This window comes from Saccostrea echinata, unplaced genomic scaffold (assembly GCF_033153115.1).
Source record: "Saccostrea echinata isolate AGI-Se365-2 ecotype Australia unplaced genomic scaffold, CSIRO_AGI_Sech_v1 ptg000014l, whole genome shotgun sequence".
Lineage (NCBI taxonomy): Eukaryota > Metazoa > Mollusca > Bivalvia > Ostreida > Ostreidae > Saccostrea > Saccostrea echinata.
In genome coordinates this window covers 14,365,970-14,380,476 of record NW_026889763.1, presented here as the reverse complement: position 1 = coordinate 14,380,476, position 14,507 = coordinate 14,365,970, and the positions used below count along the sequence as shown (strand labels likewise).

The 14,507-nt window shown below is 33.6% G+C and overlaps 1 protein-coding gene across 1 annotated transcript in view; it reads left to right on the top strand.

The window, feature by feature from the left end:
* The first annotated feature begins 847 nt into the window (after window positions 1-847).
* Window positions 848-14,507, top strand: part of LOC133186790 (methionine--tRNA ligase, cytoplasmic-like) — a 32,278-nt gene continuing 18,618 nt past the window's right edge. The window contains exons 1-14 of the mRNA XM_061322104.1: window positions 848-1,011; window positions 4,184-4,274; window positions 5,761-5,839; window positions 5,954-6,079; window positions 7,506-7,581; window positions 8,263-8,378; window positions 8,663-8,794; window positions 11,446-11,546; window positions 11,783-11,899; window positions 12,215-12,418; window positions 12,728-12,817; window positions 13,060-13,246; window positions 13,469-13,639; window positions 14,072-14,167. Coding sequence (XP_061178088.1) covers window positions 909-1,011; window positions 4,184-4,274; window positions 5,761-5,839; window positions 5,954-6,079; window positions 7,506-7,581; window positions 8,263-8,378; window positions 8,663-8,794; window positions 11,446-11,546; window positions 11,783-11,899; window positions 12,215-12,418; window positions 12,728-12,817; window positions 13,060-13,246; window positions 13,469-13,639; window positions 14,072-14,167 — 1,689 coding nt within the window. The 5' untranslated portion in view covers window positions 848-908. The remainder of the gene's footprint in view (window positions 1,012-4,183; window positions 4,275-5,760; window positions 5,840-5,953; window positions 6,080-7,505; window positions 7,582-8,262; window positions 8,379-8,662; window positions 8,795-11,445; window positions 11,547-11,782; window positions 11,900-12,214; window positions 12,419-12,727; window positions 12,818-13,059; window positions 13,247-13,468; window positions 13,640-14,071; window positions 14,168-14,507) is intronic.

Here is a 14,507-nt window from a genome sequence, read left to right as displayed (position 1 = left end):
ATGTTGTTGCTATAACAATCTAAGTAACGCCATTTAATTATGACGTCACTATGCCAAGTCAAACGTTACGTTTTCCAGCGTAAGTTCTTACCCGTGCAAACGTAATTCTGCAAAGTGGAATTTCTATACCTAGGGCATCCATGGGCGCTTGGTATCCGGAGGGTGTGTTTTGTGTAATAGGTGTTTTTTCTAGGTGCGTCTGAATACACTCATTAATTAAAATTTTTAAAAAAATTGCTGAAATTAGCACGTTTTAAAAATATCATATTACTGTATAATTATAAAAAGATTTTTATATATTGTAATATGATATTTTCAGCGATTTTTTTTAATTTTATTTTTATGAGTGTATTTAGACACACTAGAAAAACAAATAATACACAAAACACACCCTCCGGGAACCAAGCGCCTATGTGGTCAGGAGTCCTAAGTCAACACGTTGCGTGTTGACTCAGGACCCCTGAAGTTGTGAATATGTACCTAGGGGTACGGGACATATACTCTGTATTCATTTTTTTCCTCGCGTGCATATTCTGTATATATATGTGGAAAATATTTAGTCTTATGCATATCATTAAGCCTAAATTGCATCTCATAATTTAGATTGATACATCATACATCAAATGAAAATCCACTCACCCTTCTTGCTACTTGTGATTTTTTTCTGGTTTAATCATTTTATTTAAAAAGGATTCTATATATTAATGGTTTCCTCTCTAACCCCCGTACTTTGTCTAACTTATTAAAACCGTGAAACGAGATCTCTTTTTCACACACTTTTTTTTTTTAATTTCGATCGGGTTTGAAGTCCTTTTCACTAACGTGTTTAGTGGGCGCAGACATATTTTACGTTAAACTCAAGTCAATGGGATTTGGGTGATGAAACCGGATCATTATCACTAAAGAAAATGAAACTGTTTACAGATCAAGGAAATTTTAAGTCTTTGAAAGTGATAGCAGCTCTGGAGTTAACTGGGCTTCGTTATACACTTGAGAAGTGCGGACATGAAGGTAAAGTATGTCTTTATTGTCAGCTGTTTACTAGACGGTTGGCTGTTTGGATAATATTTAATAATCGCTATGTATAGATATCAATACATAAAGTAATTGTTGAAATGAATTATACGTGGAAAAAAGTCGAAGTTAGTGTAAAATAATCTCTCAAACCAGCGGCAGTTATTTTTTTTTCATTACATATTATATTCCCTGCTGCAAAAAATACTCTTAAATACCCCCCCCCCCCCCCTTAAAAAAAAAAATAAATAGAAAAAAAAATGAAAGAAACTTCTCTTTACTGGTTTGTGCTATCTGGGTCCTGGGTATCCTGGGTATTGACGACTCTGGGTATCGACCTGATTTAACTCAGTTGTTTTAGCATCTGTCTTAGACAGGTCCAGCACAATCTCTTGATTAAGCTATATAGCTTGAAATAGCTATATAGCTTTATTAAGCTATTCAAAATAGCTTGATAAAGCTATTTATATGCAGATTTTCACAAAAATGTTATATGTACAAAATAGACAAAAAGTCGCAAGTATTTGACTATTCATATATGTAATATGGGTTATCAAATCAACAACCCAAATCAAAGACAGTTCAAACATTACAGCATTTGAATACTTTCAAGCAAAAGATGAATTTCCATTGTTTGGGTAACTGTACACTACCTTGTGTGCAGTGAGGCATGGATAAGTAAGATTGCTTCTCATTGTAATGAATTATTACCAATCAATTATCTTGTTGACCATAATTGGCCTCCTTTATAATTTCATTGAAGAAGTAACTGTATCAATTGCTTTGTATAGCCCCAAATCTTTTAGAACTTTGAGTACAAAGTCTCTTTAGGAGATGCAATTTGATGAGTGATTTTTACATGCATTATTTTCATAAGAGTTCAAGGTTGAATATCATCACTGCACCAAGGTGCGACTTTTTGTGCATACTTGGAAAATAACACATTTGAGAAAAAAGTGTGATTAAATAGCTAAATCAAGCTATTCTGAATAGCTTAATAAAGCTATATAGCTAAATCAAGCTATATAGCTTAATCAAGAGATTGTGCCGGACCTGTTAGAATGCAAGAGTTCTGGGTTTGATTAATTACTGGTCCAGTCATAAACTTCCTCCTTTCCTGTAACATTTAGTGCCGTTGAGGGAGGAATGTAGAGGTTTGGATTGTGGATAATAGCCTGGATAGCTCATTGGTTACATAGAAGTGAAATGGTTCACCACGGTATCAATTCAGCGCGGTATTTTTTCTCGGTTTGATACACGGTGCAAAATCTCCACTTTCGGTCCGGTTCATGTTTCAATTGGGATTGTTATTCAATCAGGTTTAATATAGGTAAAACACCTTACTCTGCATAAATTAAGTATTAAAAATGTTAAGATTTGAGGACTGATAGTTTTTAAATAATCTTTAACAGTCAAATCATATTAATCAATTTCTTCTGGTCAATTTGCACATAAATTAAGTGGCTAGATTTACGAAAAGAAAACATGGAAGTACGCTGAATTTGATTTCTTTCCATCAAAATGTATCATTTTGAAAATAATCGTACCAAAACAAAATTATATGGTACGTATTGTATCGTGAAGGAGGGGTATCGTTTCACCCCTATCAATGGTTAGAGCACTGACTAACTGACTTTCAATGCTGTTTGCAGGGGTCCAGGGTATGATTCCCACTTCAGTCATAAATTTTCTATTTCAATGTTGTATCAGGATCCTTCTTTATACTAATTGTAATAAAATAATGATATAATTACACTTAAAATGAAAATATGCTTCTATGGTTTAACTCAATATATTCTAGGCAAATATTGAAGGAAACTATGTAAATCCAAAATACAATTTCTGAGCCAAATATATCAGTGTGTGTTTTCAGATTTGGGGTGTCTAACATTCTAAATTAATAAATGCATACAAGAATAACTTGAAATGGCCTTATATAGGTATCTGCATTTAAGGAATGAACAATTATTTTAGCAACATGTACACAAAGAATTATTTAATATCAGTACTGTTAGCAAGTCATCTTTTCTTATTTTCAAAATCAATGCAGCTGAAGGCAATAAATTGATGATCATTTGATTTTCAGTAGATAATTTTTTTTAACTAGATTTCTGAAATAATTTTTAGGTAGCTTAATAGTTTTCAGTGGCATATTATATATAATAACCTGTCACTTTTACTTGAGTGTATTTTTCGTGTCAAGGACTTATTTAATACATGGAACAATTCATCCTTTACACCTTACCCTGGCAAGTAGAAATAGCTTCAGATTTTGATATTTTCATAAAACCATTTAATATACTATAGCTTATAGATATTATTTGTAAGAAATGATTATTTGATGATAAATGATATAGATATACATGTAGCTGCCAGATAACCATAAATTAAATTGAGAAAAGAATACTACAGAAATAAAATTCTGTCATGTATTAATTATCTTGATGGTAACTTGATATATGATATTTTATTAATAAGTTCATATTTTATAATCCTTGATTACAAAATTTCAAAGTTAATATTTTGGGGGGGGGGGGTCCTTTGCATATCTATGTTTTTATTTCATTTCCTACAGTATGAAAAGATAAAGGAAAATAAATCTTATTCATAAATCTTTTATATTTTGGATCCTTAAAAACTGGAAATGACATAATTATTTATAGAAAGAATCAAGCGTGAAGGGAAATGTTTCACCTATAATGTCATGTCTCGTGATCACGTTTGTAAACCATTACTGACCAGCCTGTAAATTGTTAATGTTTGTCAGTACAACATTTCATTTTGTTCAGCTGGTAGATTTCCTTTGATCTTTTATGTTTTGTGACTAAATGTGTGTGAATGAAAAAAGAACCTAAAGTCATTTTTTTTACCAATTTAAGATTAAATCTTGATGATTCAGTTAAAATGTTCAGCTTTGGAAATCATTTGTGTGATTTTTTTTAGAAATCTAAAGTATTATTTCCCCTGGTGTAACACATGTTAAGGTACCTGCATTTTCTCACCTGGACAAAATCCTGTCAATATGAGACAATGCAGGTATTCTAGGTAGATGTATATTGTAGAACTAAGAAGCTGATCTTACACTCTTTCCTAGGCTAATCAGTGTGGAGAACAGAACTACACAACTGATTTTGCTTGCCCTGACTGATATAAACATTTCCTGTTACAGATCGTGTGGTTCCATACCTGTCCAATCCCTCCCTACCTGTCCTAGAGGTCAGTCCCCAGAGGTTCCTCTTCTCACCTAATGCTGCCACCAGGTAAGTTCTCAGATAACCTACAGGCGATGGCACACTTTGATAAGTGGTACCTACACAGGGTTGTCCCTAAGAATTGAAATAGCAGGGGACATTAAAAAAGTAGATGGGGTCTGGGTTTCCTCCCCTAACAGAGGGTTGAGGGGAATATCAGAATAACTGGGGAAATACATCATTATAGGTGGGGAAATTCCCTGGCCCCTGGGTCTTAAAGACAACCTTGCCTACAGGTTCTTTTTCATTTCACCTCAAGGTGCCTCTATCTGATTCTAAATGCCAGCATCATATTAGTTCTCATGTCAGCTCATGGGGAATTATCAGATTGTATCAGGGACATGTTTTAGGAAAATTCCTGGAACTGGATATCTTTTTAGCTTATTTGATTTGGGTTTTTATCTTAATTAACAATTTTAACAGAGTGATTGCTATAAAGTAGGGATGTCAATTTGTAACCGGTTAACCGATTACTTGGTCGGAACGACGGTAATCGGTTAGAAAATCTGTAATTGGTTAGTCGGAAAAAAATAAAATATATGTAAATTTTAACGTAGTTCTCTTCAAATTCATTTTAAAAAAGAAACCTCTGCATAAACGTTGATAATGTAACGTTTTCACATATCTATTTAAGCTGATTCGGCGGTAATTATGACTCTCCTGATTGAGATCGCGGGGTAATTGGTCAGTTTGTGAAGTGTTAATTACAGTTGAAACACCATGTAGTTATCACGACAGTCCTCTAATTCTTTGATGATATTAAATAAATTATCGTTGAGCACTTTGAATTGATATGTCTATCTTTTGCCGTTATCTATCAAATTAAAGCATTAAACAAACAATGTAAATTAAGTGAAAGTTAATAATTATTCCGAATTAATTTTGATCATAGTGACGATGCAGTATGAACTTCTGCTCTGGAAAATTATCAATGTCTGATTTCTCGGGCATGTTTCATGGGTTTCCTTATTTTTCCTTGTCTATTTTCCTTGTCTACTTGACTATTGAAATTGAAAGAAAATACATGTACACGTAGTTTCCTGATAAAGGTAACAGAAGATTTGTAACTTCAATTCTAACGTCTGTTTTAGTCTTCTTGACAATGCTTTACATGTATAGCGCTACATGAAAAAAAAATATGTCTAGAAAATGTGTATTTTAATACGATTAACCGGTTAATCGGTCGGAACGTTTTGCGGTTAACCGATTAGCAATTCTGTATTCGATTGCCATCCCTACTATAAAGTATGTATAATTCTACAGTAGGATGACTTCAGTTGAAATTATTTGCTGCTATTGTGCTAATGTAAAGAATTTTGTCACAGAGAAAAGCTCAAAAAAAATTTGTGACTTTTTATTTCAGTTTATTCTGAATAGAGGATCAATGTTTTCAGACAGTGTTGTAGAATTCCATGTCAGACTTATGTAATACATGTACAGTGTATAATTGATAAAATTCTGTATATTTTGTCTTCATTGTTTTGTTTTTCCCCAGGTATGTATTAAACAAGAAGTCAGAAGAGGATGACCACAATGTAGACAAGTGGTTGGAGTGGGAGAGTTCACAGCTTCAGGTCAGTAGGTCATGGTAAGGTCACGGTCAGAGATTTAAATGAGAGACTTCATTTGTGAAATACTGTTACAGTAATATATCCTACTGGGTAAACACATTTTTATTTGTTTTTCAGCCTTACCTAGTCCGTTACCTTGTCAGTGTAATAGTTCACAAGAAACCAGACACAGAGTCTCTCAACAGAATACAGCAACTTCTCAAGTTCCTGAATGCTGAACTCAAAAGTAAATCATTGTCTAAGGTAATTTTACCTATCATAACGTAGTCACTTGTTCATATGCCGTATACTTTTTTTCCTGCTCATTTATACATTTAACATACATGTACATACTTGATATTGTTTAACTTGAAGAATATCTCTATCTTCCACCATTAAGTGATTGACATACATCACATTATCATTTCTAGGAATTTTCAGTGCTTGCTTGAGAAAAAAACCAATGTACAAGGGTTGTCCCAGAAAAACGCCAACATTTTCAATATCTTTTGTTTCACTGATACTATAATTTAAAAATTGACATACATGTACGCTATAATCAACATTTTTTGAATAATGCATAAAAATTTCAATAAATTATCTCTATAAATAACATTTTTTTCTCAGGTAAACGAATCTTACAAAATAGTTGTTGGTGCAACACTGACAACGTCAAAATGTAACTTGTGGCGTTTGAGAATTTTTTATGGAATCTTGCGTCTGATAAAATTTCTTTGAAGTATAAATTCGACACTGTATTTAATTTTCTTTTAGTTACCAAGTTATTCGTCTCAGGTATTAATTAGAGTTTCCAAAAGATCGCGGAATTAATTCTTTCAATAAACTAACAATTTCCCAACCCAGGTCATAAGTTTACCTAACTGCTCGCCTAGTTAAACGGCCATGTATGACGTCCAGCTTCTGAATTTTCAGTTTGTTGGTCTACCAAATGCTTTTTCCATCGAATAACCAGTCAAGCCATCCGCAGACCTCTTGAACTAGGTATAAATCTGTCTCCGAGATATATATTTGTGACGTTCCATCGTTTACATATCTTTCCCCGTATGGACAGAAGTCGTATCCCGCTCAACAGTACTGCTTGATAATTTGGGGCTCCGCATTATCGCCCGACATCACTATTTTTGACAGTATCTAAGTAAAGGTGTTCTTGCATCTAACGTCATATTTTTGTCAATTGTGATGCTAAATATATGAATTTTTACACATGAGTATTTCAGATCATAGAGTTATTATGGATATAATTTTTTTCACTCCCGTATAGACTGGTAATAAAGAAAACTTCCCTGACAATGCTATATCTAAAACTCAAAAAATTGTCGTTTGCCGAGCACCAATATTTGACACCTTTAAAAGCTACTTTTACAAGCAAATGACATAACAGCATTATAATATTTTGTCAAAAAAGCAAAAATTTCATTTCCCAACCAGGTGCAAAAAATTATTTTATTTTGGTTAGTTAGTGTTTGAAATATCCAAAAAGTTCACGTTTTTCTGGGACAACCCTCGTATATGTTTTTTTTTTGTGTGTGATTTGTTGATGTCCATTTTTGATACCTGTACCATGTTGTACTTGCTATGTTTCTAGATAAAACATTGCTGTTTTTGTGAGTTGTTGTACCTGATATGTATCAGCTCATTTTGTGAGTTGTTGTACTTGTAATATTTTTAGATAAAGGACTCTGCAGCTGACCTGGTTCTGTGGGGTTCACTATTCCCAGTGTTTAAGGGAACTGCAGAAATTAAAGGTTAGGACTTCAATCAGTCTCAGGTACCGTAACCATACTTTTTCCATGGGGTCATAATTCCATGGAATCTCAATTTTCGTTCAATCTGCAGGTAGCAAATTACACAAATTTCTTAGATTGCATTTGACATGTATGTCTTAAATTCAAAGTATGCAATGACAAATTTCTGTGAAAAATCTTTGACTGCATACACAGCATAGATTATTCCCATGCAGAAAAAAGTATATCTACAGCATTTTAAATTCTGCAAACCAACTTTTTTGCAGGTTTTAGAAATATCTGGGAGATATGCAAGCAACACTAGCTCACAGATATTTATGGTCTCCAAACAGTTGAAGACTTTAAATAGTTTATGAAATAGAAAAAAAATTGCAAACATTATCTGTCACAGACCAGTTTTCAAATTGTGATTTGTGAATAAAATAAGTATAAGTACATATAAATCAGGATTTTTTATCTCAGTCTGTTTGTACCAAAGAGATGAAAGTCAATGAAAAGGATATAGAAAACTTACGAATTAAAAAAAAATTAAAACAGTCAATGAAAAATTGACAAGGTTGAATCTTGATATTTATTTTAAAGGATAAATAGAGACTAAAATAAGTATAAAAGAAATGTGATATTCCTGATCTAGTTTACAAATATATTGTAATTAATAGCATTGTATTCTTTGTATGGCAGGTTGGGAGAGCCAGTACTCAAACATCAAGACTTGGTTTAACTCTGTGAACAGTCTGCCATGTTGTCAGACAGCATTATCTAAAGTTATACCTGGGGAAGATACCACCTGTCTAAAGGTAAATTATGAATATATATATAAACAATTTATGTCATCTGTCTAACAAACTTCAGATTTGTATGCAAAATTTTGTCACTGTTTATAATTAACATTTATACATGAAATTTAACTGAACACAAAATTACAACATTTGTTAGCTTGGTAAATAATGGTCATCAATATGTCCAAACACAACATATCCACTGTGTTTATGTGAGACATCAGTATGGTGCCCCATAGCTCTGTATTTTATGATTTTACGTATAGAGTGTTAATTGTTGCAGTGTTTGTGTATTGTTACAGGGTTCACTGAGTGCTCAGCCTGTTCCTCTTCTGGAGCAGGAGACCAGGTCAGAAGAACCAGTCCAAAAGGCAAAGCCACAGAAAGGCAAGATGGAAAAACCAGCAGAAAATACTACAGCTGAGGAAAGTCTGGTAGGTATAGCAGTTAGAGAGACTCTCCGCAAACTTTGTTTACAATTATAATATTGGATATACTTGCATTGAAACATTCCAATGAAGATAGGTGATTGGAGCTCCATTTTAAATTTTTACAAGGAAAAAGTTGCATCAAAATGAAATATTTTCTCTGTAATTCAATTACATTATTACATGTACATTTCCACAAATTTTACTGGGGTGCATTTTCAAAAGCGTAGCAGTCATGTAGCCTCTACTTGAAGCCAAGCTGATATGTAGGGAGAGCTAGCATAAATATTTGATGCATAGTACCAAATCGAAAATGGCCTCCTTAGTTATAACTTCACAGAAAACCAGATTTTAACAAAAAGAGGATGATTTCTACATCTTAGCGAATTAAATGTAAATTTACTTATGTAATTTCCTGTTAAATAACTTTTATGCCCTCCATGAATATGGCTCGGGCATATACAGTTTGTCATGCCTGTCTTCCATCCTTCCACCCTTCTGTTCTTCCGTCACACTTTGCATTTAGCTCAGTTCAAAGCTCAGTTTCAAAGAAATTATTGAAGATATTTTTATCAACATTTTTTTTTACCTTGACCTTTCCTTTGACCTTGACCTCAATTTTCTTAAATTAGTGTTTAGCTCAGTTTTAAAGAACCTATTCAAGATATTTATATCAAACTTCATATGCTGATACATACTGCTGAGAGCTATTCAACTGCATCAACTTTTTTTGACCTTGATTTTTCTTTTGACCTTGACCTCACTTTTATATTTTGGTTTAGCTCAGTTTTAAAGAAACCATTCATAATATTTTTTTCTTGAACTTTCATAATCTAATAATACTGATATTAAATTTTCAACTGCATCAACATTTTTGACCTTGAGGTTTCTTTTGACCTTGACCTCACTTTTCTTAAATTAGTGTTTAGCTCAGTTTTAAATAAACCATTCAAGATATTTTTATCAAACTTAATATGTTGATACATATAAGTGAGAGTTATTCCACTGCATCAAAAACTGTTGACCTTGACCACACTTTTCTTAAATATGCATTTTGCTTAGTTTTAAAGAAAGCATTTAAGATATTTTCATGTAAGCTTATGCACTTATACATAATTTGGTGAGAATCTTTCATCTATATCTAATTTTTAGCTCACCTGAGCCAAAGGCTCAAGTGAGCTTTTCTGATCACATTTCATCCGGCGTCCGTCCGTCCGTCTGTCTGTAAACTTTTCACATTTTCGACTTCTTCTCAAGAACCAATTTTGACCAAACTTGCCACAAAGTGTCCTTGGGTTATGGGGATTCAAGTTTGTTCATATGAAGGGCCATGTGCTCTTCCAAGGGGAGATAATTACAAATTAGTGAAAAATTAATACCATCTTTTTAAAAATCTTCTTCTCAAGAACCGCTGGGCCAGGAAAGATGAAACTCATGTGGAATCATCCTCAGATAGTGTAGATTCAAGTTTTTTAAAATCATGACCCCGAGGTAGGGTGAGGCCACAATGGACGATCAAATTTTTACATAGGAATATATAGGAAAAATTCTTTAAAAATCTTCTTCTCAAGAACAGCAAAGCCATGATTGGTCATATTGATATGGAAGCATCCTCAGGTAGTGTAGATTCAAGTTTGTTCGAATCATGACCCCTGGGGGTAGGGTGGGGCCACAATGGGGGATCAAAGTTTTACATAGGAATATATAGGAAAAATCTTTAAAAATCTTCTTCTCAAGAACAGCAAAGCTTTGTTAAGTCATATTGATATGGAAGCATTCCCAGATAGTGTAGATTCAACTTTGTTCGAATCCTGACCCACCAGGGTTAGGGTGGGGCCACAATGGGGGATCAAAGTTTTACATACATGTAGGAATATATAAAAAAAAATTATAATCTTTTTCTCAAGATTAGCAAAACCTTGTTAAGTCATATTGATATGGAAGATTCTCAGATAGTGTAGATTCAAGTTTGTTAAAATCATGACCCCCGGGGGTAGGGTGGGGCCACAATGGACGATCAAATTTTTACATAGGAATATATAGGAAAAATTCTTTAAAAATCTTCTTCTCAAGAACAGCAAAGCTATGATTGGTAATATTGATATGGAAGCATCTTCAGGTAGTGTAGATTCAAGTTTGTTCAAATCATAACCCCCCTCCCCCGTGATATGATAGGGCCACAATGAGGGAGCAAAGTTTTACATAGGAATATTTAAGAAAAAAAACTTTTCAAGAACAGAAAAGCCATGTTTAGTCATATTGGAAGCATCCTTAGGTAGAGTTGCTTCAAGTTTGTTCAAATGATGACCCCCCTTCTCCGAGGGGGGGGGGAGGGGCCACAATGGGGGATCAAATTTGTAACAAGGGAATATATAGGAAAAAATCTTTAAAAATCTTCTGCTCAAGAACAGCAAAGCCATTTGTTTTATTGATGTGGAAGCATCCTCAGGTAGTTTCAAGTCCCAGTCCCCCCCCCCCCCCCCCAATTAAACGTTTCAATACTGAACCAATTTGTTTTTTTTCCTAGCAAATGTGCTCAGGTGAGCGATGTGGCCCATGGGCCTCTTGTTTAGATTTCAATTTGAAAGAAACTATTCAAGATATTCTCATCAAACTTTATACACTAATACAAAATTTCATTGACTCGTTTTATAAAGCTTGTAAAAGAAGCATCACCTGAGGAAATTCAGACTGCAAAGGAATCCTGGAGGACAGGCAAATCAAAGTGTCTTCTACCCAGAAAGAGGAAACATCCCATGTAAGTACAGTAACAGAGTGAATGGCATCAGAGGAAGGTGGTCATATGTAAAATGTATTATCCCAAAGCTTTCAGTAGACAGAAAACAAATGTCAGAAAATTTACAGACAAATCAACTTAGTCTGTGATAAATTAAATGTCTTACAATTTTTTTTGTTTTTGATTTCTTTTAGTGTTTTATACTGCATGCAAAAATGCATGCTAAAAAATAAATAAATCCATTGTCTTATTTTCAGTTTACCAAATTCAGGGGAGAGAAATCTTTTGATCACAAGTGCTCTCCCCTATGTAAACAATGTGCCTCACCTTGGTAACATCATTGGCTGTGTTCTTAGTGCTGATGTCTTCTCAAGGTTTGTATCCATCAGTTTTAGAAATAATTAAACTTGCTCTCTTTTATGTATCAGATATGTGAATGTGAATCATTCTTTTTGCATTTATTTAAAGAGTGATACATGATTCATAGGAAAAATATAACTTGTATTCTTATTACCATTAAAGAAAGCAAGACAGTTCCAAAAAGCATGGTTTATTTTAATCTTAAAATGTTTTCTATTTGGATCAATATAAATTTTTTAAATCATTTTAAAATCATTTTTGTCTGGAATTCTTGAAAAAAAACCCTTACTCCTGTAGACTTGCATTTCTTCAATATATTACTGTAACAGGTATTGTCGCTTGAGGAACTACAATTGCCTGTACATTTGTGGGACAGATGAATACGGAACAGCAACAGAGACAAAAGCCATCGAGGAGGGTCTTACTCCGCGGGAAATCTGTGATAAATACAACAAAATCCACACGGAAATCTACGAGTGGTTCAACATTTCCTTTGATGAATTCGGCCGTACTTCTATACCAGAACAGACTAAGTATGAATGGACATGATCAAAGTTTACCAGCTAGTAATGACAGCAAATTTTTTAGTGTGTTAGAAAACCAGAAGTTGAAATAATACTGAATACTCATGTAAACACATAAAAAAAAATACCATTTCTTAAATTTTAGACTTGCTTTTTTTTTAAAATAACAAGCATGACAAAAGCACATTTATCACACAAACCATAATACCATAATGATGAAACCTGAACTTTTTAATTTCTTTATTATAAAGATAAAACATTAAATTTTGGTAATGTTATGAATGCATAATTATTGAAAAATAATAAACTTATGAACAGGATTGCCCAGGAGATATTCTGGAAGCTAGAAAATAATGGATTTATACTCAGGGACAGTATAGAACAACTGCAATGTCAAAAATGTCTGAGGCAAGTGTGTCCTAGTTCCCAAAGCAATTGTGTCAAAGTGTACAATTCTACAAATACTTCTGAAATCTGCAACAGACTTGTACTGGCAAATGTTATATACATGTATTATTATTGAAAAAGCAAAAAAAAAAAAAAAAAAAAAAAAAAAAAACCAAACTCCAAAACAAAAAACAAGGCTAATTCACACATTTAATTATAAGAAACCATTGACGGTGTTGGATAATGTGATTTTTGTGTGACAGGTTTTTGGCTGACCGCTTTGTGGAGGGCACCTGTCCACTCTGTGGGTATGATGACGCTCGCGGTGACCAGTGTGATGGTTGTGGGAAATTACTGAACGCTATTGATCTAAGGGACCCCAAATGTAAAGTTTGTCAAGGAATACCGATGGTCAAGTCTTCACAACACTTGTTTCTGGACTTACCAAAGGTAAGATACATGTATGTCCAGAGTTTTGATTGGGTACACATGTATGTCATCAATGATAAAACAAGTTTTTTGGCCATAAATATATCTAAAATTGTCACACATTAGCAATTACAATGTACATGTATATTTAAATCAAAATTGATAAAATGAATTTTTTCAAGTTTAATTGAGAGCTTCATGTGCATGTATGTAAAAAACAAATCATTACAATTTCCTTTACAGATTGAGAGTAAGCTTCAGACTCACCTTAACACAGTGTTTGATAAAGGGATCTGGACAAACAATGCTCGAGTGATAACAAACTCATGGTTAAGGGATGGACTCAAACCCCGCTGTATCAGTCGAGATCTCAAGTGGGGCATTCCTGTACCCTTAGAAGGGTTCACTGATAAAGTAAGATGTAAAATAGGGCATTCCTGTACAGTAAGAAGGGTTCCCTGACAAAGTAAGATGGAAATTAGACTATTCTTGTACTCTTATAAGGGTTCACCGACAAAGTAAGATGTAAAATAGAGCATTCCTTTACCCATATAAGGGTTCATTGACAAAGTAAGACATAAAATGGGCACTCTTGTACCCTTAGAAGGGTACACTTAGAATATAAGATGTAAAATAGGGCACTCCAGAACCTTAAGAAGGGTTGTCTTACAAAATATAAAATAGGTCATTCCTGTACTCACAAAGGGGTTCATTGACAAAGTAAATTGTTGTAAAAGATCTGATTCTCCAAGCCAAAATGCTGTACAAACTTATTTCAGGTGTCTTATGTTTGGTATTATGCCCCAATTAGTTACCATTGTTAAATACTGTACTGACTTATTTCAGGTGTTTTACGTATGGTATGATGCCCCGATTGGATACATATCTGCCACAGCTTGTTACACTGACCAGTGGGAAAAGTGGTGGAAAAACCCGAAACAGGTAACAACAGATCTATCTTGTCTGATATTTATATGGATGTGGACTTGGGAGGCCTTGGATGAAAATGTAAACAGGCTACAGAAAAATAGAATACATGATTACTGTCTTGAAGTATAAGTGATATTTGGGCGAGGGTAAAACGTGTAAACAAATATCACTTATATTTCAAGACAGTTATCTTGTATTCTGTTTATCCTGCAACATTGTTTTACATTTGACATCCAAAACAAGCTATTTTTTTTTTTACAAATTTAGACACATTTCTGCAGTTGAAACTATGTAGCCATAGCATAAAAAATGCAAAATATATGATGTCACAATGCTTTTTAGCGTCGGAATG